This window comes from Myripristis murdjan, chromosome 7 (genome assembly GCF_902150065.1).
Source record: "Myripristis murdjan chromosome 7, fMyrMur1.1, whole genome shotgun sequence".
In the NCBI taxonomy this organism is placed as follows: domain Eukaryota; kingdom Metazoa; phylum Chordata; class Actinopteri; order Holocentriformes; family Holocentridae; genus Myripristis; species Myripristis murdjan.
Window position 1 is genome coordinate 28,064,432 of NC_043986.1, and position 25,740 is coordinate 28,090,171.

General features: G+C 43.1%; 1 protein-coding gene across 3 annotated transcripts in view; it reads right to left on the bottom strand.

The window, feature by feature from the left end:
* Nucleotides 1-25,428, bottom strand: part of slco4a1 (solute carrier organic anion transporter family, member 4A1) — a 33,661-nt gene extending 8,233 nt beyond the window's left edge. The window contains exons 1-7 of one of the 3 annotated variants that reach the window (XM_030055730.1): nucleotides 25,309-25,428; nucleotides 15,573-15,645; nucleotides 6,788-7,959; nucleotides 3,365-3,455; nucleotides 3,002-3,123; nucleotides 1,722-1,833; nucleotides 708-862 (exon numbers count right to left, since the gene is read on the bottom strand). In XM_030055730.1, coding sequence (XP_029911590.1) covers nucleotides 708-862; nucleotides 1,722-1,833; nucleotides 3,002-3,123; nucleotides 3,365-3,455; nucleotides 6,788-7,622 — 1,315 coding nt within the window. In that variant the 5' untranslated portion in view covers nucleotides 7,623-7,959; nucleotides 15,573-15,645; nucleotides 25,309-25,428. Of the gene's footprint in view, nucleotides 1-707; nucleotides 863-1,721; nucleotides 1,834-3,001; nucleotides 3,124-3,364; nucleotides 3,456-6,787; nucleotides 7,960-10,119; nucleotides 10,268-15,572; nucleotides 15,646-25,308 lie in introns of those variants that run through there. The other 2 variants (XM_030055731.1, XM_030055729.1) reach the window with 2 other exon arrangements.
* Nucleotides 25,429-25,740: the final 312 nt, after the last annotated feature.

The window sequence follows — 25,740 nt, forward strand, 5'->3', positions numbered from 1 at the left end:
ATCAAAGTCAATGATTCATCCACACCAAATATAGTTGACTTTACTGAGTAATATTCTAGAGAGCTGACCTCTGTTGTCGTGTTATGTTTCAAGTAGCAGAGGAAGTTGACACGGTCGTGAGGGAAGTGGCAAAAAATATTAGTAATACCCAGGTGTGATTATCTTCAAATGGGGAAATGCCAGCATAATATGAAACTAGTGACGTGTGTTTTTGAACAATGATGCTGTCCATTCTATTAATATCAGAGAGGCGGTATCCATACCAACCAAACCCCAATTCCAGGCTGGACTCGACACTAGTAAAGCTAAAAAAAAAATGATACAAATGTATGAGACCTGTAGTTTTACTGATGGGGCAGTGTTCCTGTGAAAAGCTTTCATTTCAGTGACAGTCAAGTACATTTTAAGGTATAACAATATTCAATATATGGCCTCATCTGATTTTTAGGGTGAATAATAATACAGACTGCATCAGAAATTTGGTTTTGACAGTGAAACTGCTTCGATCCCTCAGTACTACAGGTTCCATGAATCAAAGGTAGTCAAGCCTGACCTCTAGTGGTGGAAAGTAAGCTGCCTGGTCTTTGGTGGCAGGTGATGTCCCCACCTGTTGTACTCTGTGGTATCAGCTGCCACCAAAAGAGCTTCCAACAAACTGGACTTGCACCAGGCTCTGTGCGATTTTGACATTTTCCCTGATGACTCACCGAACCACGTGGCAGCCTCTGAGGCGCTGAGGCTGAACTGTGACTCCAAGAACTTGGGGCCGAAAGTGGACATGCCGGCGATGAGGGTGGCCTCTGTGGCCCCGGCCAGGCAGAGAAACAGGAAGGTGGGGTTCTTTAAGAGGAGCAGCACAGACCTGGGGTGGGGGGGTGGGGGCAGAGAGAGGGAGATGGTGTTTTTGATATTGTTCTGCACACAAAGGGAAGTAGAGACAGAGAAGCAGTTCCTTTTATGTTTTAACTATGAAGAAATAAGAGAAGCCTATCCTCCTAAAAATTTTAAAAATATTGTGCAGCAATGTTGAAAACCTTTCCGCTGAATGAAAAGTGAAAAACTATGTGCAGTATTGAATATGTATTTAATCAATAATGGGTAAATTCAATAAAAAAGAAGCATATTCTATACCCTTCAGGTCATTTGTCCACTTCTTTAGTCACTTATTAGAACCTTTTTATTTCCTTGTATTTTATACCAATAAAACTGAATGGAATTGAATTTAAATGTGAGCAAGGAAGAGGGAAAGGAGCAAGCTGACACAGGAAATAAAAGCCCAGGGATGGGAGGAGAGTGTGTGCACTCTTCATTTAAAATCTTTAGCTTCCTTTTTAATTGAACCAGGTCAGCCTAATCTCAACCCCTGAGAGATGTTCCTAATTCAGCGCAGATCACCACCGGAGTAGATCCACAGTCACACAGTCATGTTACATAATGTGGTGTGATTACTGCCTCTCTGTAATCCCCCACTGCCATGGAGATAACTCCCAGTTGTGTTTACTGGGCTCACAGCAAACACACAGTGGTAAACACAGCGATGTTGCTGTGAGACAAGCCCGTCGCTCAGCTGTGAAATGGATGATGGTAGGCATCAAGGCATCACAACAAATACGTGTGTGTGTGTGTGTGTGTGTGTGTTTATCTACCTGCTGCACATACCCCTATGCCACTGGCTATATCTCCGTCTTTTTATATGAGTGTGAATTTGAGTGATTTCGTACCTGGGCATGTCCTTGACCGATTTGCCAAACTGGGGGTCCGAGGCTGTGGTGTGGCTGCCATCTTTGAGCTGGTGGGCCTCCGACACACGCATGGACACGTACTTCTGAGAGCCTGCAGACATAAAGTGAATTGCTGGATTTTAAAACTTAATAACAGCACTGGTTGTAAGCACTCATTACTAGGGGTGGAACAATAATGCAGGCTATCGCAATATTTCCTCTTGTGAGACACAATTCCTCTTTTATTGATACACTTGCCAAGGATCGATCAACTTAATCTGCCCAGAGAGTATATTTAAGTGGCTATGAGGCCTAATTGTTCCCTTCCTTTAGGTGTTTTAACTGTAGCTGTTCCGTCATGTTCTGTGCATATTAAAACACTGAACAGCAGGACTGATATTGTTCATATCCGCACACCCAGCAAGCTTGAGAATGGAGTTGGTGCTCAGCCCGTCAGAGGCAACCTTGAAGTTGGAGTTGGACACTGAACAGAGGTGAATCTCAGTTATTTAACCCTTTGATGCATGAATCATGAAAGCCTGAGTCAAGATTTTTTTCTTATGTGTTTTTACTCTTCTTAGGGCATGAACACTTTTGTGAGTCTCCATACTTCTTTAAGGATGCAGGACTGGTATTACCATGTTATGATACTAGTATTAATATGTTTTCAGCAACAAGAATTGACAGTCTCTGCATAAACCTCAATGGGGAGGAGCAGCAGAGCATTCTAACAGCTGATATGCAATTCCACCATAGAAACCATTGTATTTAGGAGAAAATGGCTTTTAAACAGCTGTCCACTGTAGTGACCGCTATGCACCAAAGGGTTAAAAAGGGAAAAGTAGTGGTGCATATAGTTTGGTGCTCATTCACTGGTGTGTTAGGGAAATGATGTGTGTTACACGATCATGTCCTTCTCCTTGTGTCGATTTACTGATTTCAGTGGCACGTGTAGATAAGAGGTAGGAGATTGCTGTGATCAACCAATCGCTGACAGAGAGCAGCAACACGTACATCTGCTTCTATGACGGGTGAGTTTTGTTCGAAGGTGCACTGTGTAACATTGCATTGCAGTGAGTACAATTTAGACTCAGCTGAAAAAAACTTGACAGAAGCACAAAATTTTGAAGGTCAAGTCTTCATCATTCCCATCGTCAGCCTGACTCAGAGATAAATAACATGCTTATCGCACATTTTTTTGCCAGCTGAGTCTCAACGGTGTTTACCTGAATCAACCCCGTAAATTTTGCAGTGCACCTTTAACTTTAACACAGCCGTACCTGGTAGTTGTCGTGGGTAGCCGAGGATGGGGAGAGCGATGAGCAGAGCTGCTGCCCCGCCTGCTAGGAAGCCGATCCACCACGCCCCGACCCACAGCGGGTTCTCTGGAGTGAGCTCTGTCCTGTGAACACACACACACACACACACACACACACACACACACACACACACACACACACACACACACACACAAGGTATGAGATGCTGCACATGAATAGATATTGGCCCATAAATTCTAGCATGCAGCATCTCTGGATATTGGTGTGATTAACTCCATTTTAATTCTTTTATTTTACTGTTATATTGTATTGACTTGTATTGTATTGTATTCTACTCTATTACGCCATCCAGAGAAGACTCACGTGAGGTGGATCTCAGTGTAAATATTGAGGAAGTGTCCCCCCAGCAGGTAGCCTGCCGCTGGACCCACAATGGCTGCCGTGTAGAAGATCCCTGGGGAGAGAGAGAGCAAAGACACCGTGGGTGTGTCAGTACAGTCACCGTCTACTTCCTGTTTCCGACTCACTTCTTCCTGTCCTGAGGGTTAAAAGGCTTCCATTGTTCTTCACGGGACCCCGCTTCCACAAAGTCAATGTTTCAGTGAGAAAAAAGGACCGAACGGGCTTGGGGTTGAATACGTTCATTGGGTTGCACTGTGAGGTGAATGAGGGATATCGGTTCAGGACATGTTGTGCTGCGAGTGTTCAGAGGTGCTGAATGGAGCAGATGGGCGTGGCATATTGAGACTTCATGCACATGACGCACAGACTTCACATGTTGTATTTCTTTCTATTTCTTAAAATTTAATTCTTCTATGAGCAGCTGCAACTGACCCAATTTCCCCTCGGGGATCCAGGAACATATATATTCTGAATCTGATTCTGAAAGGGAGCCTGGAAGGGTCAAACTTAGGAGTCACACAGATGGCAGTAGTAGAGATGGCATAGCTTGTAGGCCTATAAATCTATGTATGCACAACCCGAAACTTCGATGGCTTGAATTATTATTTCCTTTACCACTAAAAGCACAATTTGTTAGAGCATAAAATCTTAAATATGTCTGATTTAAGCAAAATAGTGGCCTATTTAATCGGCCGATTACAGCCATTAGGAAATAATCGGTAATCGGCCAATAGTTGCCGATTGACGCCGATGTTAACACTTATTTTTCCACTAGTAAAAATGCAGGGAATACGGTGTTTTCTTAGAAGTAATGTCCTTGCGTTACATATCCAGTAGAGGGCGCTCCAACTCCTTTCACGTCCTGCTCCACAGTCACCTCACAGCAGAGAGAAGTCGTGAGAAGCCTGAAGAGCCGACAGCGCGTTTACTGAGCCGAGCGGTTTGCCAAAATGGTAAGTTTATAACTAGTTTGTGAATTAAACAATAACTCAGTAAGTTTCCAATTCCCCATGGCGTGCCTCGTTGTGGTTGTCACACTTGACTGATATGTTAGCAAGCTAAAGTTAGGATGACCTAGCTTCAATGTTAGCAAGCTAAAGTTAGGATGACCTAGCTTAAATATTACCTTGCTAAGCACTTTGCATGCTAGCAGACTAGATAAGACCGGAGCAAATTAGGATAAGGCGTTGTCGCCGTGCAAAAACCATTATGGGCTGCATTCATTTACAGCAGCGCACCAACTGTGTTTTTTAACTTATGGCGTTGAGGAGGAAAAAGCGTTTCTGGATGAAGTTATAACTTCATGGAGGAAAGAAAATGTGAACGCACGTTTAGAGAACATCAGAGAGGCGCATTTCAAATCATGTTTTACCAGAGACTTTTATGACGCTGTTTATCCACCTACCTATTACCTACAGATAATAATTCATTAAATACACTCACTGACCACTTCAGTAGACACTGTGCAATGTGATGCACACCAATAATAGCCCTACTATGAATTCTACTTTAATAAATGTATTACTTTGTAAATGTTGACACTGTCAGAGAGATTTCTTTATGTTTACTGAGATGATAGTGGGTATTGCTGTTGGTGTGCAGAGCAGTATATTGAGGTGTTCAGAGTATTTTGACCAACCTATGGCAGCACCTTTAAGCTAAACATGATGACATGATGATACTGCCTTTTTGCACATCATATTTTTGATTTGTTTTATGTTCAAATTGTTCATATGCCGCTTGTTCCACACAATCTCTCATAATAAAAGTATTTGAAAACAGTAAAATGTTCTCCCTTCAATTAATATCTTTGTAACAAGTGTTTGGAACTATATTTAAGCCATCCAAAGCAGGTATTTTGTCTTTTTTTTTTTTTTTAATTGAAAAATGTAAAAATTTAATCGGCCGATATAACGTTTATCGGATTTTTTTTATTCCCTGATATCGGAATCGGCCCCAAAAAATCCATATTGGTCGGGCCCTAATTTAATGCTGCTATGTATCATTCTGTACATCTTTTCAAAAAACAATTTCTAACATCTCGTCGGTGCAATCTGGCGGTGAAGGTCGGTGGTGTTTGAATGCCTGAGTTATGAAAGGAACACATCTGCTTGTCATAATAACAAAGCACAATATGTATGCTTTACTGGATTTATACATAGCTAATATTAGGATGACTACGACTTACTGAGGACATCGCCTCTCATTCATGTTGACCCTCTTTGCAACAGTGCTGTGATTGTCTTTTGGGTAGTTCCTGTAATTTAGAGCCATTTGCATCATTAACTAGAATTGCAGGTCCTTTATTTGATCTTGGAGGGAAAATCAATAGGCACAGCAGCATCACACTCTTGAGCTAACCGTAACCAATACACTGCATAACAGAACACTATAATTAAGCTGAGATTATTTTAAATCACTAGAGTCGGCCACTGTATAATCACTCAACCTATCAGAGACAACTTCACACAAAAAGCGTTTTGTCTCTGAGACTCTGAGATGGCCCTTTGTCAATTGTAGAGGTGTATTCACAATGTGGCCATCTCACAGAGTAAAACTAGTGAGACAAAAAAAAAAAAAAAAAAACAACGTTATCGTGACAATGCCAGTCTGTGGTCGATGTTTCCACCCACTTGTTCAGACTGGGACAGACATTTTGACATTCAACTTGTCATGAAGAAATTTACACAAACATTTTCGCAACCACAGGAGTGATTACATCCACACACAGCACAACAATTTGGAGCGTTTACAAAGACATGCAAAGGCAGTAATTATAAAGGTGCAGCTGGGAATTTGCATGAATTTGCATCAAGCAATTTGCATGAATATTCTCATAACTTTTGTAGTCACCTCCAGCACATATAAAACCATTAGTTTTGAAGGGTTAACAAAATAATAAATAACTAAAAATAAGGCAGTGGCCACTGTACTCCACACTGCCCAGCAGCCTTACTGGGACCTAAAGCTCTTGTTGGTGCATCAATGCTAAAGGGAAGAAGGTAGGAAATGAAGTAATACGGATTCTGTCTTAGGGTTTGATAATATATCAGTATTATATTGATATTATGATGTGAGACTAGATATCAAATAGATTTTGTATTGTCTTTTCCTGGTTTAAAGGCCTGCATTAGAGTAAAGGGAAGCAACTCATTAGACTAACTTCATATATTGCTTATCTACATTATTTATGATTGTTCAAAATCTTGTGTGTAAATATGTTATGAAAGCACCACGTGACATTCCTACAATAGTGTTATAATATGATACATGATAATATGTTATGACATTTGATTTTGTCCATATCCTCCTGCCCTATTCTGTTTGAAGGAAAACTGCTTTCTGCATCGTGTACTGCACTGAGATGTTTCATGTGTGACTCACCTATATAAACAGGCGCATAATTGGACTTGACGTTTTCATCCAGGTATGTGACCCCGAGTGTGTAGAGAGGCGTAGCACCCACACCATGTAGAAACTGACCCAGCATGAACACAAACCGATAGCTGGACAGTCCTCCGCCCTCCTTGTTATGGCACGGGCTGGTACGGTTGGCAGAGCACATTCCTGTGTGCTCAGGCAGACTGACCTGATAGGGGGGTGTAGTGAAGTGAGGCAAGGCAAACACCAGAGATCCCAACGCCATGATCAGCACCCCCCAGCCCAGCCAGCGAGGCTTGTGCCCCGTCCCGCCGAAGTAGCTGACGAAGGCCAGGCACACGCAGGCTGCGATGTCGTAGGAGCTGGCAATGAGGCCGGCCTGGTAGCTGCGCAGGTCGAAGCGCCTCTCGATGGAGGTGACCACCGTGTTTATGAAGCCGTTGATGATCATGCCCTGAAGAAAAGAGGCCACGCAGAGGAAGAACAGCACCCAGCGAGGGGTGTTGAAAGCCTGGATGGCTTTGGGTGTCAGAGCCCCCCAGCCACATAGCTGATCGGAGTCTGAGGTTATCAACGATAACCCCAAGGGAGGCTCTCCATGGGGGGACTTGTGCACCCCATACAGTGAGGAGGCCGTGGTAAAAATGCGGGGCCCAATGGGGCCATCACCCCTTGGATTGCCAGGGCTCCTGGGGCCTGAGCCTACAGGACTGCTTGGCTGAGAGTCCACAGGGCTAGGCGTGTCCAGAGAGGGACCCTGGCTGGGAGGACAGTCCTGGAGGTCCAGGAGCTCCTGCTTGGAGCTGAAGGAGGCGTCGGCATTAAGCAAGACTGGCATCGCCCCTCTGAGGGGCGCTGTGAAAGGGAAAGGAGGGTCTTGTGGCACAAGATGGGAGGAGTTTGGACTGAGGAATTTATATTAAATTATATCAAATGAAGAAGTGATATTTTAGAGTCAAAAAGTATGAAGAGGGAAGGAATCAAACAAGGCCAAATGAGGTTGACGTTCAATTGAATTTTGGCCTGGATAGGGATGTTGTTACTTTGTCCTGGTCTCCCACCCTGACTGACTGTCCTGTTCACTCCATGTGTACACAGTGCTGAATGATGTCTGCTAAGGCTCTTCAGGTTGGAATGACCGCTTCGAACTCATGTTGCTGCTGAGTAACAGCATCCTATGGAGAGAAGAAAGACAGAAGACATGAATAGAAAGTCAACAAATAACTTCAAAACAAGAAAATGGCAAAGGAATGAGACAATGGTCAGTTTTTTCATGAAAAAATGGGAAATGCATCAATACCTTCTATAGTTCAATGAATCAGGAACATGTAACAGGAAAACTGTTGTCAATGCCGCATAATGGGGAAAAGAGCTGAACACTCAAAGAAAAGATTTTCTCTATCTTGTTGTCTACAAAACCAACAGTGTGATTTCTGTCACCACATCCCAACATTGTAGCCCCTGATTCTTCCTTGCCAAGAGTCAGAGTGTCATAGTGCCACACAGAACCTGGTATGCTGCCATTTACCTTCAGACAAACACACACGGTTAGGGGTATTAAACATGTGCCCTTCACAAATCTATAGCGAGAGATAGAAGATGTAAACACGTTTTTTACAAGCTTCTCACTGCATGCTGCGGTTATTCTCATGATAGCATCATGCTGCTCTAATTGCCAACACATTTTAAAGGGAAACAATCCTCAGGAGTCCAAACACCCACGCACAAACGTCTACCTACCTCATATCACACACACTGATAATAAACCATAAAATGCACTCTCTGCTCCAACAAGCACTGAAACAAATCATGGCTTTCATTAACACCACCACAAAAACAGTGTAGATTCGGCCACTGTACAACAGATTTTTCATTTGATTAATTACAGCACTTTAAAATGTGAGAACATACCCGCTCCAGAGGAGGTACTTCTTCAATGCAATGATGCACAACAGCACTTCCACGAATGCCTATCTTGCATATGTTTCGTAGTTTGACTCATGAGTGCAGCTTGATCACTACTAGTGTGATCTAATGCTCATAATTTGGTACCACTTTACAATAAGACTGCCCTTACAAAGGGTTTATGAATGGTTTATGATTAGTTAATAATTAACACTTTATAATGCATCAATATATGACAACTGTGTTATAACTTTTATAATCGTTTTATAGTGTTTACAACCTCAGTGGTGCCCATAATTCTAAATGATGCAGCTAAATATCTTCCATTTGTCATTTGATACAGATACAGAAGATGTGTACTGATATAAAACTAGACTGATTTTGCACTGTGATGACCAGGCATATTGTGTTTCGGTGACAGCTGAGAAGTTTGGACATGACATCCCTTAAAACAATGGTGCAGTATGTTACCACCATCTGCCCACACACAGACAAACTGTACAAGCCGCGTGATTTGCCTTTTATTATCAGATAAACAAGACATCCTCTCTAGGAGACATGTCTGCTAAGTTGCTGATGATATGATGTGTGTCAATATGTGTGTGAGTGTGTGAGAGAGAGAGAGACAGAGAGAGAGAGATTGTTTTGGGATGATGTATATAACCTGTGGAGTGCTGATTTAAAGTGTAAAGGTGTGCCTCACTGTCCTCACGTGCACGTGCACAGTGTGAACTCTCTTAAAGTTGGGCAAGAGCAAAATGAACAGCTACTCACATAATTACTGACCTAGTACTAGTAAGTTATTAACACTCAGCAAATAATGTTAGACAGACATGACCTAATTAGTAGTTGACAATGGTTCAAAGAAAGCCTTCCTTGGCCCACTTTCCTCATAAAAAGTATAACTTCACCTCTCTCATATCACCTAGCTGATAAAAAACAGCCCAGGCTGAGGCGACGTGAGGCTTAGCATGTTGCAGTGGAGCTGGTTTTCTGCCTGCTGTAGCAGAATTTCACTGTTGAACTCTATGATGGCTTTGCAATTTTTTTTTTTTTTTTTTTTACACTTGCACATATTTGCAGTCACAGCCTACATCCAAGCCCTTCTCACTGTTTGTGGAGACAATATGTAAAAACCACCACTGCCAAAGTCATGAAGGAGACAAGAATTAGACAGAGCCCCACTTTCACACACTTTACAAAACAGATGAGCCGCAGCCCGCTGTGCTAGACATTTCTCTGTAAAGTACAAATGTCACTTTTCTGTCCTCTACTGCAGCACAGTGGAGGAGACAAAAGTTTAAATGACAAGTAAATAAATGAACAATAGCATGAAGACTGTGGCAGTAAAAGGGAGTGCAGGTGTTAATCTTTTTAGATTATAATGAAGACGTTTCAAATTTTAAATCAAGAGTGCATTTGTGTCCTACCTCCATGCTCCCTCACGGTCAACACGTTGTCTGACATGCTACAGAAACCGTCCAGGGTTAGAGACGGGAGATAAGCTAAGAGAGAACGCGGCGATAGAGGAAGTGAGAGAGAGAGAGAGAGAGGCTGAGATAAAGACCGGCAGGCAGAGTGAGGTATCCATGCCAGGCCCTAAGCCCATCTCTCAAAGCTTCTTATAGTCTCCTGCTGAGGCAGCACATCGGCACATTCACACGCCCCGTCACCGGGGTCCTGCAGGCAGCCCGAAGGGGAAGGGACGGCCCACATGTGTACAAGATGTGATGTTTTTCAGAAGCGGGTCTCCTCCAGCAGGTTGAAACAAGCCTGAGTTCACGGCCTTTGATCGTTGCAGATGGAAAACAAGAGAAACCCACACTGTTCCAGGGCTTTTCTCTGCCTGCTCTCTATCTCGTGATCACCATGTTAATCCCAAAGTGAGTCTCAGGTGTTCGTGACAGTCTCCGAGCTCTTAGAGCCTCTTTGAATGCTGCATCATACAATGTGGTCTTAAAAGCCGTCCACTGAGGGCCTGAGCTGTCAGTCCAAACCTGTAACCTTAGAAAAGGTGCAGTGGTTCCTCAGTGTAGTGTGGGAAACAGACTACACTTCACCATTATCAATAACCCCACCGATCACGAATACAACACAAACTCACATACAACACGCAGTGAAATGATCATTAAAGGAGCAGTTCACCCAAAATACAAAGAGATTTTTTTTTTCCCACATGCCACAGTGCAGTCTATCCATTCAGAGAGTTTCTGACAGCTCTTAGCAGTCTGCTGTCAACTTTCCAATAAAACAGGGCTGCATGGGTATTCAATTGTGGAGCTCAAACCGTCAAAATGTACACGTGTACACATTCAACAGCAACATCTCTGTCCAAAAACAATGACACACAGAGCAAGATCCACAACCCTCAGGGACAAAGATCTTTGTTGTGAACTATTTCCCGCAGAAGAGTTCTCTGCCTCTAATTAATGCTCGCAGGGGGTGGAAAGATACAGTGTATGCTTTAGGTAGGGGTACAAAGAGACAGGGGACATAGTGGCAGACTGGAAACCTCACCAAATCAAACAAACTATATCAATGGATCAACTGCATGATAAGTAGATGAGGATGAGGAGTAAATGAGGAGGAGGATGGAGGATGGAGTAAAGGAGGGTGTCTTTTTTTTTTTTTTGCATTTTTGCGGTGAGTTGTGCCTTCAAGGGTCTGCACATAAACACATTAAAATGCATTCTGCCTAAAATCCCATACATACAGGTGATCAAAGCAAAAAGCAAACTCAAGCATGCACCACAGCAAATCCCAGATCGCACCAAGATCACAGCACTGCATACATTTTTCATTCGACCAATTATCGCAATGAGCAGCACCAAAACTAAAAAGTAGCTTATAGAGCTGGTCGTGGGTAAGCTCCACCCACTCATTACACTGCATGAACATCACTGTGCTGAGTCCGGAATACTAAGAAGGCCTGGTGGGGCAAAGCCGTCCCGAGCAGGGCTTTGCTGGCCAACACACAATGAATCGTGATCCACTCATCCACAATGTTGCCTGCTGCTGCCCGTTCAGCTTATCATTCATGATAAGTGGGGATAATAAGGTTTGGGCGGGAAGCCAGAGCAAATCCAATTAAAACCTAATTAAACTGAATTGACAGGTTGACGGATGTCCAAGTGAAGCTGGACCCCGTTCCCCTCAGTCTGTCCTCGCCGGTGTGAGGCACTGCAGGGTGGGCTGGGTGGAGATGGGATTTTTAGAATGGAAAGTTAGAGGAATATGTGAGGTGAGGGGATGAGAGTTTAAGCTTGCAGGATATGAGAGGTGAGGGTCAGAGAGAGAGAGAGAGAGAGAGAGAGACAGTGTTATCATGGTGGGAGAGTGCTGAGGGTTGAACCAGGGCACCCTGTTAACAATACGCCATAGTGGGGTGATAATGTCCCGGCCTACTGTTTGTTTTTCTGTCCCCGGCTGTTTATGACTCAAAAGAAGGCAGAGCTGGCCAAAGTTCTCACCGGAGTGTTTTTTCCCTATTAAATTCTCCACCGCGCCTTTTCATTTCTGTTTTCACAGCGAGATCAGAGCAAGGATATTATTATATTGTGATATTAATAAGCAAATGGGTTCTGCCCCTACCTACCGGTTCCTTATTCTTCACAGCAGAAGCCTATTTGCTTTGGACCAGGGAGCCTTTCCTCTTCTTTGGTAAACAAAGGCTTTTGAAGTATCAAGAGAGAAGCTCTCACGTGGCTGTTGCACATCTAAGAAACTCAAATGAAGTCTCAAAATGTGAACCTTGCTCGGAGACATACAGGTGTCTAATGTGTTCACGGTGTCAACACGCATGTCACCACACCGAAGCGCAATCTCTGGCTTTACTGGAAAGGAAGCACAGCAACCCTGAGGCCACGTTTAGCAATGTTTTTCTGTTGTAAAGTGATGGTACAAGACAAACGCTGGGACCCAAAGTGGAACGGTGATGCAACGGGCTTACTGTGAGAACAAGCAACTCTTGTTTGAACACTGATGTGTTGTAATTCCTGGAGCCTGTTATTTGAACCTCACATAACCAAAGCGCACTCACCTAAATTCAATTGTCTGTTTAGCCTTGTTGACCCCATGCATGCGGTGAGACTGAGGTAACAGGCATCTGAAGGATATTTACAGGGCAGGAAATAACCGTAGCCCTGATGGCAGCCTGAGAGCTTTTAGTCTCATTCTGTACACATCGGGGACAAGAGTTTTATTCTATCTGAGCTCATAAAAGCAACTTGGTGACTCATCCTTGTCTATCTTGAGATGTCCCATTTTCTTTGTTTATCTGTCTCTAAATCAAGACTTAGGAGCCGACAGATCTTATGACACTTTAAAAAGTGTGGGGCCACCCAGGATCTGTCCAATAGGAAAATGGTCACGTGACATAATCAAAGACTAGATTAAAGGAAGGCATTTCATTCCATCAAAGTTTAACAGGGGCACTGCAATTCTATTTAACCACCAGATGGTATCGAGAGCAACAACAAGTGTGATTTTAAACTCTCCCTCCCTGTCCTGTCCCCGTACAGAAGGATAGGGCACCCAAAACACAAATTACTGGTATTTTAATGGAATGCATTCTCTCATTCCAGTTTCTTGTATTTTATTTCAATAGTTTGATGAGGAAGTATTCACAATGTGAAACAGGACACTTCTTGATGTATTTGTGCCCATCTCTAAAGGTATAGCACACCGTCAAGCACAACCTCAGCTATACTAGTGCTGACTGTGGACACAAACTCAATCAAAAGATTCTGCATGATTCCAAAAAAATGTTCTCTTTTTGCATCCTACCAAGCAGCACCAGAGCTGGCAGAAGCCAAAAAGCTGTCGTGCAATGGAGAGACAGTGAATGGGTGTATATGAAAATGTCGAGAACACTCTTAGTTGACTCATAATCTAGTTAAAGTGATTACTTACCGTAGGTTTAATTGAGCAGGGCTTTTAAATAGGCTACACATCATATATTCAAATACAGTTTGTCTATGAAATCAGATATACACTATATTACCAAAAGTATTCGCTCACCTGCCTTTACTCATACTATGAACTGAAGTGCCATCCCATTCCTAACCCATAGAGTTCAATATGATGTTGGTCCACCTTTTGCAGCTATTACAGCTTCAACTCTTCTGGGAAGACTGTCCACAAGGTTGAGGAGAGTGTTTATAGGAATTTTTGACCATTCTTCCAAAAGCACATTGGTGAGGTCACACACTGATGTTGGTCGAGAAGGCCTGGCTCTCAGTCTCCGCTCTAATTCATCCCAAAGGTGTTCTATCGGGTTCAGGTCAGGACTCTGTGCAGGCCAGTCAAGTTCATAGACACCAGACTCTGTCATCCATGTCTTTATGGACCTTGCTTTGTGCACTGGTGCACAGTCATGTTGGAAGAGGAAGGGGCCCGCTCCAAACTGTTCCCACAAGGTTGGGAGCATGGAATTGTCCAAAATGTTTTGGTATCCTGAAGCATTCAAAGTTCCTTTCACTGGAACTAAGGGGCCAAGCCCAGCTCCTGAAAAACAACCCCACACCATAATTCCTCCTCCACCAAATTTCACAGTCGGCACAATGCAGTCGGAAATGTACCGTTCTCCTGGCAACCTCCAAACCCAGACTCGTCCATCAGATTGCCAGATGGAAAAGCGTGATTCATCACTCCAGAGAACGCGTCTCCACTGCTCTAGAGGCCAGTGGCGGCGTGCTTTACACCATTGCATCCGACGCTTTGCATTGCACTTGGTGATGTGTGGCTTGGCTGCAGCTGCTCGGCCATGGAAACCCATTCCATGAAGCTCTCTGTGTACTGTACTTGGGCTAATCTGAAGGTCACATGAAGTTTGTAGCTCTGTAGCAATTGACTGTGCAGAAAGTCGGCGACCTCTTTGCACTATGCGCTTCAGCATCCGCTGACCCCTCTCCGTCACTTTACGTGGCCTACCACTTCGTGGCTGAGTTGCTGTTGTTCCAAACGCTTCCATTTTGTTATAATAGAGCTGACAGTTGACTGTGGAATATTTAGGAGCGAGGAAATTTCACGACTGGATTTGTTGCACAGGTGGCATCCTATGACAGTTCCACGCTGGAATTCACTGAGCTCCTGAGAGCGGCCCATTCTTTCACAAATGTCTTGTTTCACAGTCTGCATGCCTGAGTGCTTGATTTTATACACCTGTGGCCAGGCCAAGTGATTAGGACACCTGATTCTGATCATTTGAATGGGTGAGCGAATACTTTTGGTAATATAGTGTAGGTCTGTATCTTCCATAGTAGAGCATGATGCACACAAAACTGACAAGAAATGTTCAAAACTCCGATGAAGCAAGAGAAAAAACAATGACAGAAGGAAAAGCAGTCATCCAGCCGGACAGACTGGCCCTGGCTGGGTGGGCGTCAGACTGCTACTGGATGCTGCTTCTCTCACTCAGCCAAGCGTTTGACCTCAAATGAGAGAGATGGCTGACAACAATGAACTCAGGCTGCCTCTTTACGCACTGCTGTTTGTGCACCAATCCTGCTCTGACTGCTTCAAGGCTACATTACTAGTGTGGTATTCTCTACTGAAAACTGCACAGTATTGGCAGATGTTAATTGGTTCACATTTAACAAAGGGAGCGATGGAGACGATGGACTCCACAGCTCCACATTAAGTCTATCTGCAGTGTGTGCTGTAATACACAGCAGTGCTTCTCTCTCTGTGGCTGCAGAGCGTGTCTGCTTTAGCTCACAGTGCTGTCAAGCATGCAGCATCTCCACCGCATTTCCTCCGTCTCCCTGCACTTCACTCCCAAATCTCTCACATACTCCACTGCACATCTGCTCTTTTCAGTTGCTCTAGTACTTTCTCTGTCTCCCCCCCGGCTGTCCCCAGGCTTGATACAGGCCATACTTACGATGCTGCTCATGAGCTCGCTCATCTGTTTTAGGGCTTTGCTTCCTGGTGCAACATTTTCTCTTGACTGATGCCTGTAGGGACAAAGCGGAGAGTGGATTGTGACTTGTGTTTCTGAGATTGATGCCTCCGGGCTGACCAAACGCATCCATAAAACACAGAAAATGTCTTGATCAGGTCACACAATATTTTTGTTTTATGCTGCAGCGCAGTACAACTCTTAGCATCATAGCATCATTATATACACTTTGGATATGACACAGTGTCATTTAATTGCTGACTGACCCCTTGAGGTCTGATTTTGCCTTAAATTTCCCCTTAAGTAGCTTCAAATCTAGAAATAACATTTTTCCATATCACGTGACAATGTCACTTACATATTCTGTCTGCTGGTTGCTTCATTGAAGTTACATCACACTTATACAGGGTGAAAACATTCAAACTCAAAATGCCATTGTTTTTATGTCTGCAGCATTACATCAAATAGAAAAATACATCAAATAGAAAAACACCTACATGTCTTCTGCATCACCGTCTACATGCTGCTCAGTAATTCAGCAGGACATGTTTGGTATCTTTGGAAACTTTGGGATCTCCACTACAATTTCAAATAAAATTCTGTGAGACTGAACAAAGCTCAGCCACGCTACATGCATTTGTAATGACAGGCCTTCTGACAGGACATGACAGGGCAGAGATGACTTAAGACTTCGAAGTTAATATACACACAGCTTGTCAGACAAACCTAAAACCATTCAACCAGTTATCTATTTACACGATAGAGTGCAATTGAACCTATAGCAAATGTAATCTATACTGCAAAAAAAAAAAAAAAAAAAAAATCATTTTCATACACATTATCTTAAGGTACACAATAACATGAAGTAAAAGTCTTACATTACAGGCCATACAACTCATGTTACTTGAAAAAAAGTGATTTCCTTTCTTAATATATTGGATTCAGTTTTTCTCCTCTTGTACAGCATACAATAGAGGTCCATCTCTATCAGATCAGCTTATGTCATATGCAGTATATTAGTTGTGCCTCTAAGATCTCTGCTCAGAAAATACCTAGATTTTTTTTTTTTTTTTAATAAATTTTTTTAATAAAATAAATTAATAAAACAGTACATTCTGCCCCATGTTTACTGCTCAACAGGTGCTAGTAGGAGGCCTTTGTGCTATAAAAGCACCTCTCAAAGACCTTTTGAATTAAGTTGCTTTGAGCATTCCACTTCCAAGTTAAACTCTCATTTTGAGATTTAATTTGAGTTAAGGCAAGCCACTGCTATGGCACTAATGCTGCAAGTAAAGCCTTAAAGCAGGGTTTGTTGAACCTTTTCGTGCTCCATTTAACTGCAGACCCAAAACGAAAGCACTTCTGCCCTTGGGACATTGATATTAAAAGATACCTTCTTAATATTTGCTTTTTTTTCTCTTCAGTATTTAATTGTTTAGATATTACATTCAGTCACAGATCAATTTAGATATCATACTTAAACAGTTGCTCAAGGATCCCCAGAGTCACCACTCTCAACTCTGAAAACCACTGCCTTAAATTATCTGCCTGTAATTACCTCCTATTTAATTCACTGATCTATATTTATTAATTCCTATAACACACTTCTGTAAGTCGAACACACATATTTTTGTTAGTCAGCCATATCAAAACTTCACCTTCAACAACTTCACTATAAGTTGGTGAAAATTAGCATATTCCAGTTCTATGAAAACAATGCCATCAATACCATACAGTGTGCTCTTGACCTGAAGTTCCTCGAGGAAATGGTTCAACACCAGAGAGTCGTCCCTCCTCCAGCCCATCTCACGCTGCATTCTGTGCCAACTGAAATAGGTTGACATTAAATACTGCTGTTAAACCCCAGGGACGCCCGCAAGGTTTTCCAATACATCAATACACGTGGGAACTGCAGCAACACGCTGCTGACAGACTGGCGAGCTCCTATCAGGGCAGCCTACGCCTAATGTACTCTGCCAATAACAGGCCAGCTCCAGTCTCGCCTCCCACTACAGTAGTAGCCCATCCAGTGGGCAGGGTGCTCTGACCCTCCATGGCCCCACCGCCATGCAGGGAATTTATGAGCTGGGACAAAGCAGCCACTGACCCAATAATGGTTTTCTGCTTGGCTTAAGCTCAGTGAGCAAACATTAAATAGCCCCATGGGTAACAGACAGGACTGCTCATTTACCCGTCATGTATACGGCACCCCATCTCTTCCTTCTTCCTCTTGTCTCCTTCACACACTCACACAGGTTTATATAATTAATCTTTTTTTATAATGGTTGTTGGTTTTGCAAATTAAGTGTATCTAAGCAAATATTCATGAGGACAATGCCACCTAATGCATAAACACATACATAAACTCTTGCAGTTGGACAGCAATACTTATTACATAATACACAATATAACGACAAGGAGAACTGCATTAAGTTTTGCAACATGATCCAGTATGAGATTTTTCAAAGAGCCATAACTACAACCACATCCAGATTGTGCCAGGATGATGGAGATTGAGGCATGGAAGCAACCAATCTTAATATCAAAAAGTAGTTGGCAAGATAAAAGGTAGGAAAACTATATTTTAGTCCTAAAATACAACTGCTCGCTTTGGGAAAAGATTAGCAGATGAGGTATGTACATTCTGTAGACATTATGCACATGCAGAATCTCTGGCATGGTCTTCTAACGGCTAACTACCCTCGAATACTGTCACATAATGTGCATCACATGGTTGCACAAAGACAATACACACACAGACAGCAACTGCTCAAAGCATCATTTTGTATACATCTAACTTCCCCTCCAATGACAGGCACGGTTACTTGCATCAGCCCCCTGCCCTACATCTTGCAGACATACCGTCACTCGCTGCCTCCTGTTGGTTTGCAGGGGAAACCAACTGGAAGAAACGATCTAGAGGAGCAGGCCAACCGAGGACGTAGAGGCGTCTGTGAGTGAGGCGTTCGAGAGGCGGCATCATTGAAAGACGAGAAATGGACAGTCGGCAACAAAGTTAACACAAAGCAGGAAGGCTTTGCTTGAGGTTGAACTTTGCTTCAATGACCCTTTGATTTTCAAGGAGAGGTGGAGAGAAGGGTGCAGGTGAAAAAAAATGTAAATCGAAAGACGCCTCATATGAATGATGAATGCTAGAACGTGGATCGCTAAAGCATGTGGGAGGAACATAAAAACCACTAAAAACCCAAAGAGGCTAAAGATAAATCAGTATGACCTGTAAATGCAGCAGTGGAAACCTTGACCTCATAACAGCATGGTTTCCGTAGTTAAGCGACGGCTGCAACTCAAAGGGAGGATGTGCAGAGGAGATGATCACTGTGTCCTAAGTTTCCAGGAACCAGATCTGCTTTGCGACTGAATGCAATCATTTTACAGGAAGGTGACAGACGGCTGTCTGTTTCAGACAAACTGAGACAAATGTTCCTCTAATATCTGTCACATAAACAAGTCACGTAATATTCATCTGTGTTCAGTCACAGGTAACATATGAGAGGATTCACTATACTCTATCGTCTGTGATTACAGGCAAAACAAATCTGAAACAAGACATTTCATGCTAAACTAATCATTTCAGCCAATGTTCAGAGCTGACTATTCTGTCATGCACCATTTGTGGAAACATTCTCAAGCAGACTGTGATGACAGGCTTGTCAAATCATTTTGGAATCACATAATGAGGATGGTTAAATGGTTTAGAACACCACTGGCTCTGCTGCGGTAGGCGGTGATAATCAACTTGATAAATATACTACTCAAACACAGAACAATGGGCCTACATAAAATGAAAACAACTGCTATTAATATTTTTGGGGGAGCCTAGTATGTCATGGAAACTCATAACAGACACCTCGGGGTTTAAGAGCTGTACAAGTCAGTTAACACTTGGGACTGAATAACACTTTGTGAGCACCACTGTTGAGTACGCCTCTTAATCTGGCCTGATATGGCCCCATCTGTTTGCGTGAAGTGGGTCAGATCATCTCTTCGCATTAAACTGCATTAGTTCTGCAATATGCTTTTCATCAGAGACACAATCACAACTGTGATAATGGTAAAAGAAGCCTATCTCAAACCACTATTCCTGTCAGTAAAAAAATCTGATGCAGAGAGTGTTTTGATAATAAGCCCACAAAGTGTTTTCTATTACACAGGAGATTTGATTTGATATCATTTAATATAATATAATAAATTAGCCCACACATTTGTTCACAGGTACTGTAATCAAAATCATTGATGACAACTAAGCCTATCGCGATAACAAATTTTGCTGTGCGATTAATTGCGTCAGAAATTATTGCGATAAGCGATAATATTGTGCTTTTAAGACCATTTTTATTATTGTTGTAATTTTGACATTTTCAGACCATTCTTTAAACTTATTTTATGATAATAAAGGCATAATGATGCAAGTACACCCTTTTAAAGAGAACATTTCAACAAGAATATTTAAAAAAGTAATCAAGAAAATTTAAATATCCAAAATAAATAACATGCAAAAAATACCAAAATAAATAAATAAAGAATACAAATAAAGAATACTTATGAATACAAAAAAATTGACCAACAGTCTCTGATTACAAAAAGTACACTGTAATTAAAAAAAAAAAAAAAAAAAAAACACAACCAAAAACGATGAAATGGACTCTCAGTCTCTTATCAAAAATTGCACTTGAATAAAAACCAAAAACAATATAAAAAATAGACGGAATATACTTGCTGCATGATCAAACGCACGCGTACACAGTGTGCTTCATGAGTGCACACACTTGCTGCAGCACAACGTGTCCAAAATGCATGATACTGGAAGTCTCCACTAGGGGCAGACACCAGCAATCGGACCTGGAAATCACGAAAAAGCATATTTCCATATGTCGGCCAGTGCAATCGCTCCGTACATTCAGCACTCCAACACACACACCAAGCCAATAACATCAGCAGAGAGGTTTGCTGTCACCCTCCGTTTCCACGTTTGCACGAGCGCCTCCAGTGGTTATGTCCATACTGCATCTCGCGCACGCGTCACGTTACCTCACGTCAAAGTGAGCGGCCTACGCATCAAACGACCGCAAAATACGCATGGCAGCCACAACGCGTACACACCGTGTTGTCAGCAGCAACTTTATTCCGGCCTTTACTGGGCTCCCCTCTGTCATTTGCTTTGAATCCAAAACATTCCCACACGGGGGCTGCTGCGTTTGTTTTGAGAAGAAGTTCCATGTCGTTCTCGTTCGCTCTTTTCTCCGCCTCGTCTCTACCGCACAAGGATCACACTGTGTGTGTGTGTGGCCCATGGCCCCGCCCCCCCAAAGAGACAAAGACACTCGATGACAAGCGCGTTCCCTCTGTTCATTACGCAAATGAACGAACTCACTTTGCTGACAGACGACGCACGACAGTGACAATTTAAATTTACCGTGCAATTAACCGACTTATCGCATATCGTGACAGGCCTAATGACAACATCAGGGGACAGTTTGGAGCACCTGGATGTAAGGTGTAAAATTTAGAGCAATGAAGAGGATGTTCAAGCATGGATGAGTGAAAAGTGATAGACAGACTTGGTCTCTCACTCTTTGACAGAGGAAATGCTGAGTCACGGCTCTGACTACCCACACACAGCGATGCATTCTGGCTTTACGCATGAAAACACACTTTGATGCAAGCTGGGCTAAAATGTAGTGAATGCACTTGAGCAAACAGCAGTGCAAAGGGAGACAAAGCCATTTCTGATAGGAGTCTGCATGACCGCATGCAAGAGCACTATGAACTCAAATGAAAGCCGAGTGTGAAGCTGAAGATGAATGATACTGTTTCAGTCTGCCATCGAGTTCTTATCAGTGGTCTGTCTGCAGCTGCTGGTTAGGAGGCGCAAAATGTAGAGCAGCCTCCATCCAGACTGAAAGTTTCTATTTCAACCTGACTAGATGCGCTCGGTTTGTGGTCCATCAGTCATGCCTTCAGTTATCTACGGGTTACACGTCGCCACGCATGTTCACTCTCTTTCATGCCTTCACACAATCTTAGGAGCCGCTTTCCACACACTCACACCTATAAACAGCAGCCAGACCGTGAGCAGTCATTAGCACGGTGCAGCGTGGCAGCCTTTATCACCGCTGCTGTGTGCCAACTGGATCTCACCCAGGTAATATCCGTCTACCAGTCCAAAAATGAGGAACAGGTGGAGGGACTGGGACCGCGCCCCTGTCCTCTAATAAAAAGCAGGCTGCCAGTGTGACACATCCTGTACTCCTCCGAGCTGGCTTTTCCGACAGCATTTCCATGCCAAGATCGTTTAGACCGTCTTTCGTTGGAGCCCCTGCCACTATGATCAACAATCACAACAAACCGGTGGAAGGCAGCCATAGCTAGTTCCCCTAATCCCTTGGACGCCTGCACTGCAGAACGTTTCCACAGGGAAACACGGAGTGAAGGTGAAAAGCGAGCAGGTGGCGAAATATGGAGCTCTTCTAGGAAACATTCAGTCAAGCTAATCAAGACGCTTGTACAAGTCACTGTTACAATTGACAAGTTGTGCTTTCCTGCTCAGTTTCAGATGGACAACTTGAGAGAGCAATGGGAAAATGATAGGTGGGTCTTATTTGCGTCTTCCCTTTTGCTACAACAGCTGGCCACCTTCCTCCTGGTTTTCCACTCTTTGTGGAGGAGAAAGCCAACAAACTGGGTTAGCGATACCCCGAAAACTGTACTGTTAGAGCTTTGCTGTGTAATGCCACTTCAAAAAAACAAAATGAGACAGAGCGGGTTATTAAAACAAGCTTGGCATCCCCCACAAATCATTTATGAGCCCTCACAGTTTGATCAGTGTCAGGCCGGTGGTGGTGTAGAAGTTATGACCCTGCAAAGTTTGTCCATTTGATCTTTTGCTATGGCATTTTCATCAGGCCATTCGGCATAATGCATATACAGTGTCAAAATGCATCATCGCTGCAAATTCTGTCAAAATCAGCTCAGTGTTGTCTGAGATATGACATTTGAGGTTTTTTTTTTTTTTTTAAATGCTTTTATTTACAGTGCACTCATTAGGCCAATAATATAATTTCTCAAGGGGGCTTATTTTGCTAAAATTACACCCCTGTTGCCTGAGAAATGACATTTAATAGACAGTCCCTCCCAATTGACTTGTGTAGGGGACAAATTTGAACTTGAAATAATGATCTTCTTATGGATTTACCCTGAAGCAAAAATATAACAGCCAAAATAAACAACAACAAAAAAAAAAAAAACATGTTTGACCTTGGGAATCTTTGTAATCACAAATACAAAAATGGCTTTCAATAGATGTTTTTCTCAAAACGCATGTGACGGCAGCCACTGTGGAGGTCAAAGCATCTACTTTTTTCTTTTTTTTTTCCTGTGTCCCCCATTTGAATGGAAGATGTGACCCAGCATAAACCACGGAGGCGTAGCTAGGCTCTAATACTTACTGCCTAGATTACTGCACTAACAAAAATGTCCACACAACATTCATTTACAGATAGACAAAAAAAAAAAAAAAAAATCATCCCTCAACGTTTGACCAGAAAGGCCCAATACAGCCTGTGAGACACTGCCTTATAATGTATAGGAAAAATAAAATGTTTGTAATATGTATGTATCATTTATTGGGCCTAGACATTGTATATTCTGCTAAAAAATAACTACAAGGCCTCTATCAAGTTAACTGATTTACAAGTTATTGAAAATCAAGTTATTCTATTTTATTCACTGTATTCCACATCATGCAGAAAATTTAAACCTTTACAGTTAAACAAGATGTGTGAAACTTGGTTAGAGCTCAAATTAGTTATTTCCAAATTCGTAAGGGGAGGTTTGCATCAGCTCCACTCCTGACACTTACTGTGTATTTGCATGTGCTCTGCAAACACCTACCCCCGCGGTTAATGAGGGGACAAACTGAAAGTGTGATGAAGTGTCATTTGCTGGGGTGTGCTGGATGCTCACTGGCTTATGTGGTATAAAACCAACTTGTGAAGATATGTTAAGTTTTGTACTTCATCCTGTGTGGATGAACAATGAACACCAACACCACACACGCTTGCTTTCAATGGCACACATGTCTGTGTCTGTGTGTGCATATGGCAATGCCAGGATCACCCTTCACTTCATGGTAAACTCTTATAAATTATGCAAAAGGGACAAGAGATCAACATTCAGCGGGAATCACACAAGTCCTGGGTTGCCAGAACAGACCAAATGGCACTGTGACCTCTACCATCTACACTGGCCACACACACTGCTGTATTACAATGAAATATAATGGACACAATCACTCCTAATTTACAAACATCATATCTAGATCTTACTCATTATTTTTTGACTTTCTTACATGATTAAAACAGCTGCCTATTTCCCTTATGGCTAAGAGGATGAGTTTGGTTATGAACTGTTAAAATCCAGTTAAGGTGATGCTCATGTTTTACACGTCAGGTAAATGTCATTACAGCTACAGGTCAAAATTATAGGCTTGAAATACATCCTACAGATATATTATTGGGAAAAGCACAGCCTACCATATAATCACTTTAAGTGCATGACTGACTACCACTAGCACATTGCAAGTCCCTATGACCTCAATGTTTTACTTTCAATTCAATTCAGTTCCTCCACTTATGCAAAACAAGACACTTCTAAAGGCGGCATGATTTTCAACTGTTAACATTATGGGAAACCCCCCCAACTGGTGTAGTGACACTGTTGAACCACAGAAAACTGATGCATCTGGCTGCTCTCTGCAGGTGTGGGTGCCTGAGTGTGTTACCCATACACAGCAGCATGTTAAGCATGCCTTTGTCACATTACATGGGGAAACAAAGGCTGCAATGGGAAGCTGCATGCAAGGTGACCATACTGTGAATCTGATGGTCTGAGGAATATGGAGAGGAGGGGGGGGTGGGGTCTCTTCCCCAGACCCATGGCATCCCCTACAACACCCTAAGGGCTCCCAGTGGGGTTAAAGCAGAGATGCCATAGCAGGCCTGCTGTACATGATCATGCACTGAAACTCTGAATCCCAGGCAGACACGTCTCCAGCGCTCACAGCGTGGCAGGGGCGCTGTATCTTTGGGAATGATGCACCTCCTTGGCAGTGGCACACCCTAATGATGGGTAAATCCTGGTCTTTGTATGGGCAAATACCCCCTCTTAGGCAAAGAAGTACTAATAACACAACAATAGAAGGGCAGTGAAATCCATGGCTATAAACAGAGGAAACAACGGTGAAATCGAAATATTGTCACAAGTAACGTTATGCTATTTAGACACTGCTGACAGCATGGGTGCTGGTGCCTAGCCTAAAAAAAAATCAGGCTTTGAAATAGCGCTGGAATGACAAAACGCCTTTCTACACGTTGCAGAAAAAGCGTTGCCGTGCCTCCACGTCTGTACATGAGAGGGATTAATCCAGCCAGATGCTGATGCTGGACAAACAAGCCTTTTGTTCAGTCATCAGCTCCGATCGAGCTGGTAATGATGAACACAGCAGCCACGGTCTCCGTGCTCGCACCGGCATTACCGAGCGGTAGAGGCGGTGGGGATCACAGAAGAAGCGGGTTCTGTTCAGGTATTCTGGTCTTCACATGTGGACGCACGGATGAGCTGTCCATATGCTGGGCAGCAGCCGCAGCGAGGAGTGTATGCTCCAACATCACCGCCAAATGTGACAGAGAAACAGGCTTACCTTGCGATACACGCTGATACGTCCCGTTATGTCCGTCTACCACGCCGCTCTGTCGCCCATGTAGCATCTCCAGCCAAAGGTTGCATAATCGACCACAAACAAATAAGCCGATGCCGCCGTTTCTCCGTCCGTCTGACGGGACCGCCAAAGATTGGAACCGGTAAACGCTTCTGGTATGGGGAGAGGGGAGGGGAGGGGGGGGTGAGGCTACAGAGACGTGAGAGACGCGAGAGACGGATGTTGCTGGGGGAACTGGCTGCGGTCGCTTTCTTTAAAAAAGTAAGATAACAATAATGTTTAAAAAAAAAAAAAAAAAAAAAAAAAAAAAAGGAAGGAAGAAAGGAGCTGCAGTTTTGCAAATCACACTCAGTGTCCTCGTTATCAGCTCCACCTGTCCAGTCTAATGCGGTTCAGTGCAACAGCTCTGCCATT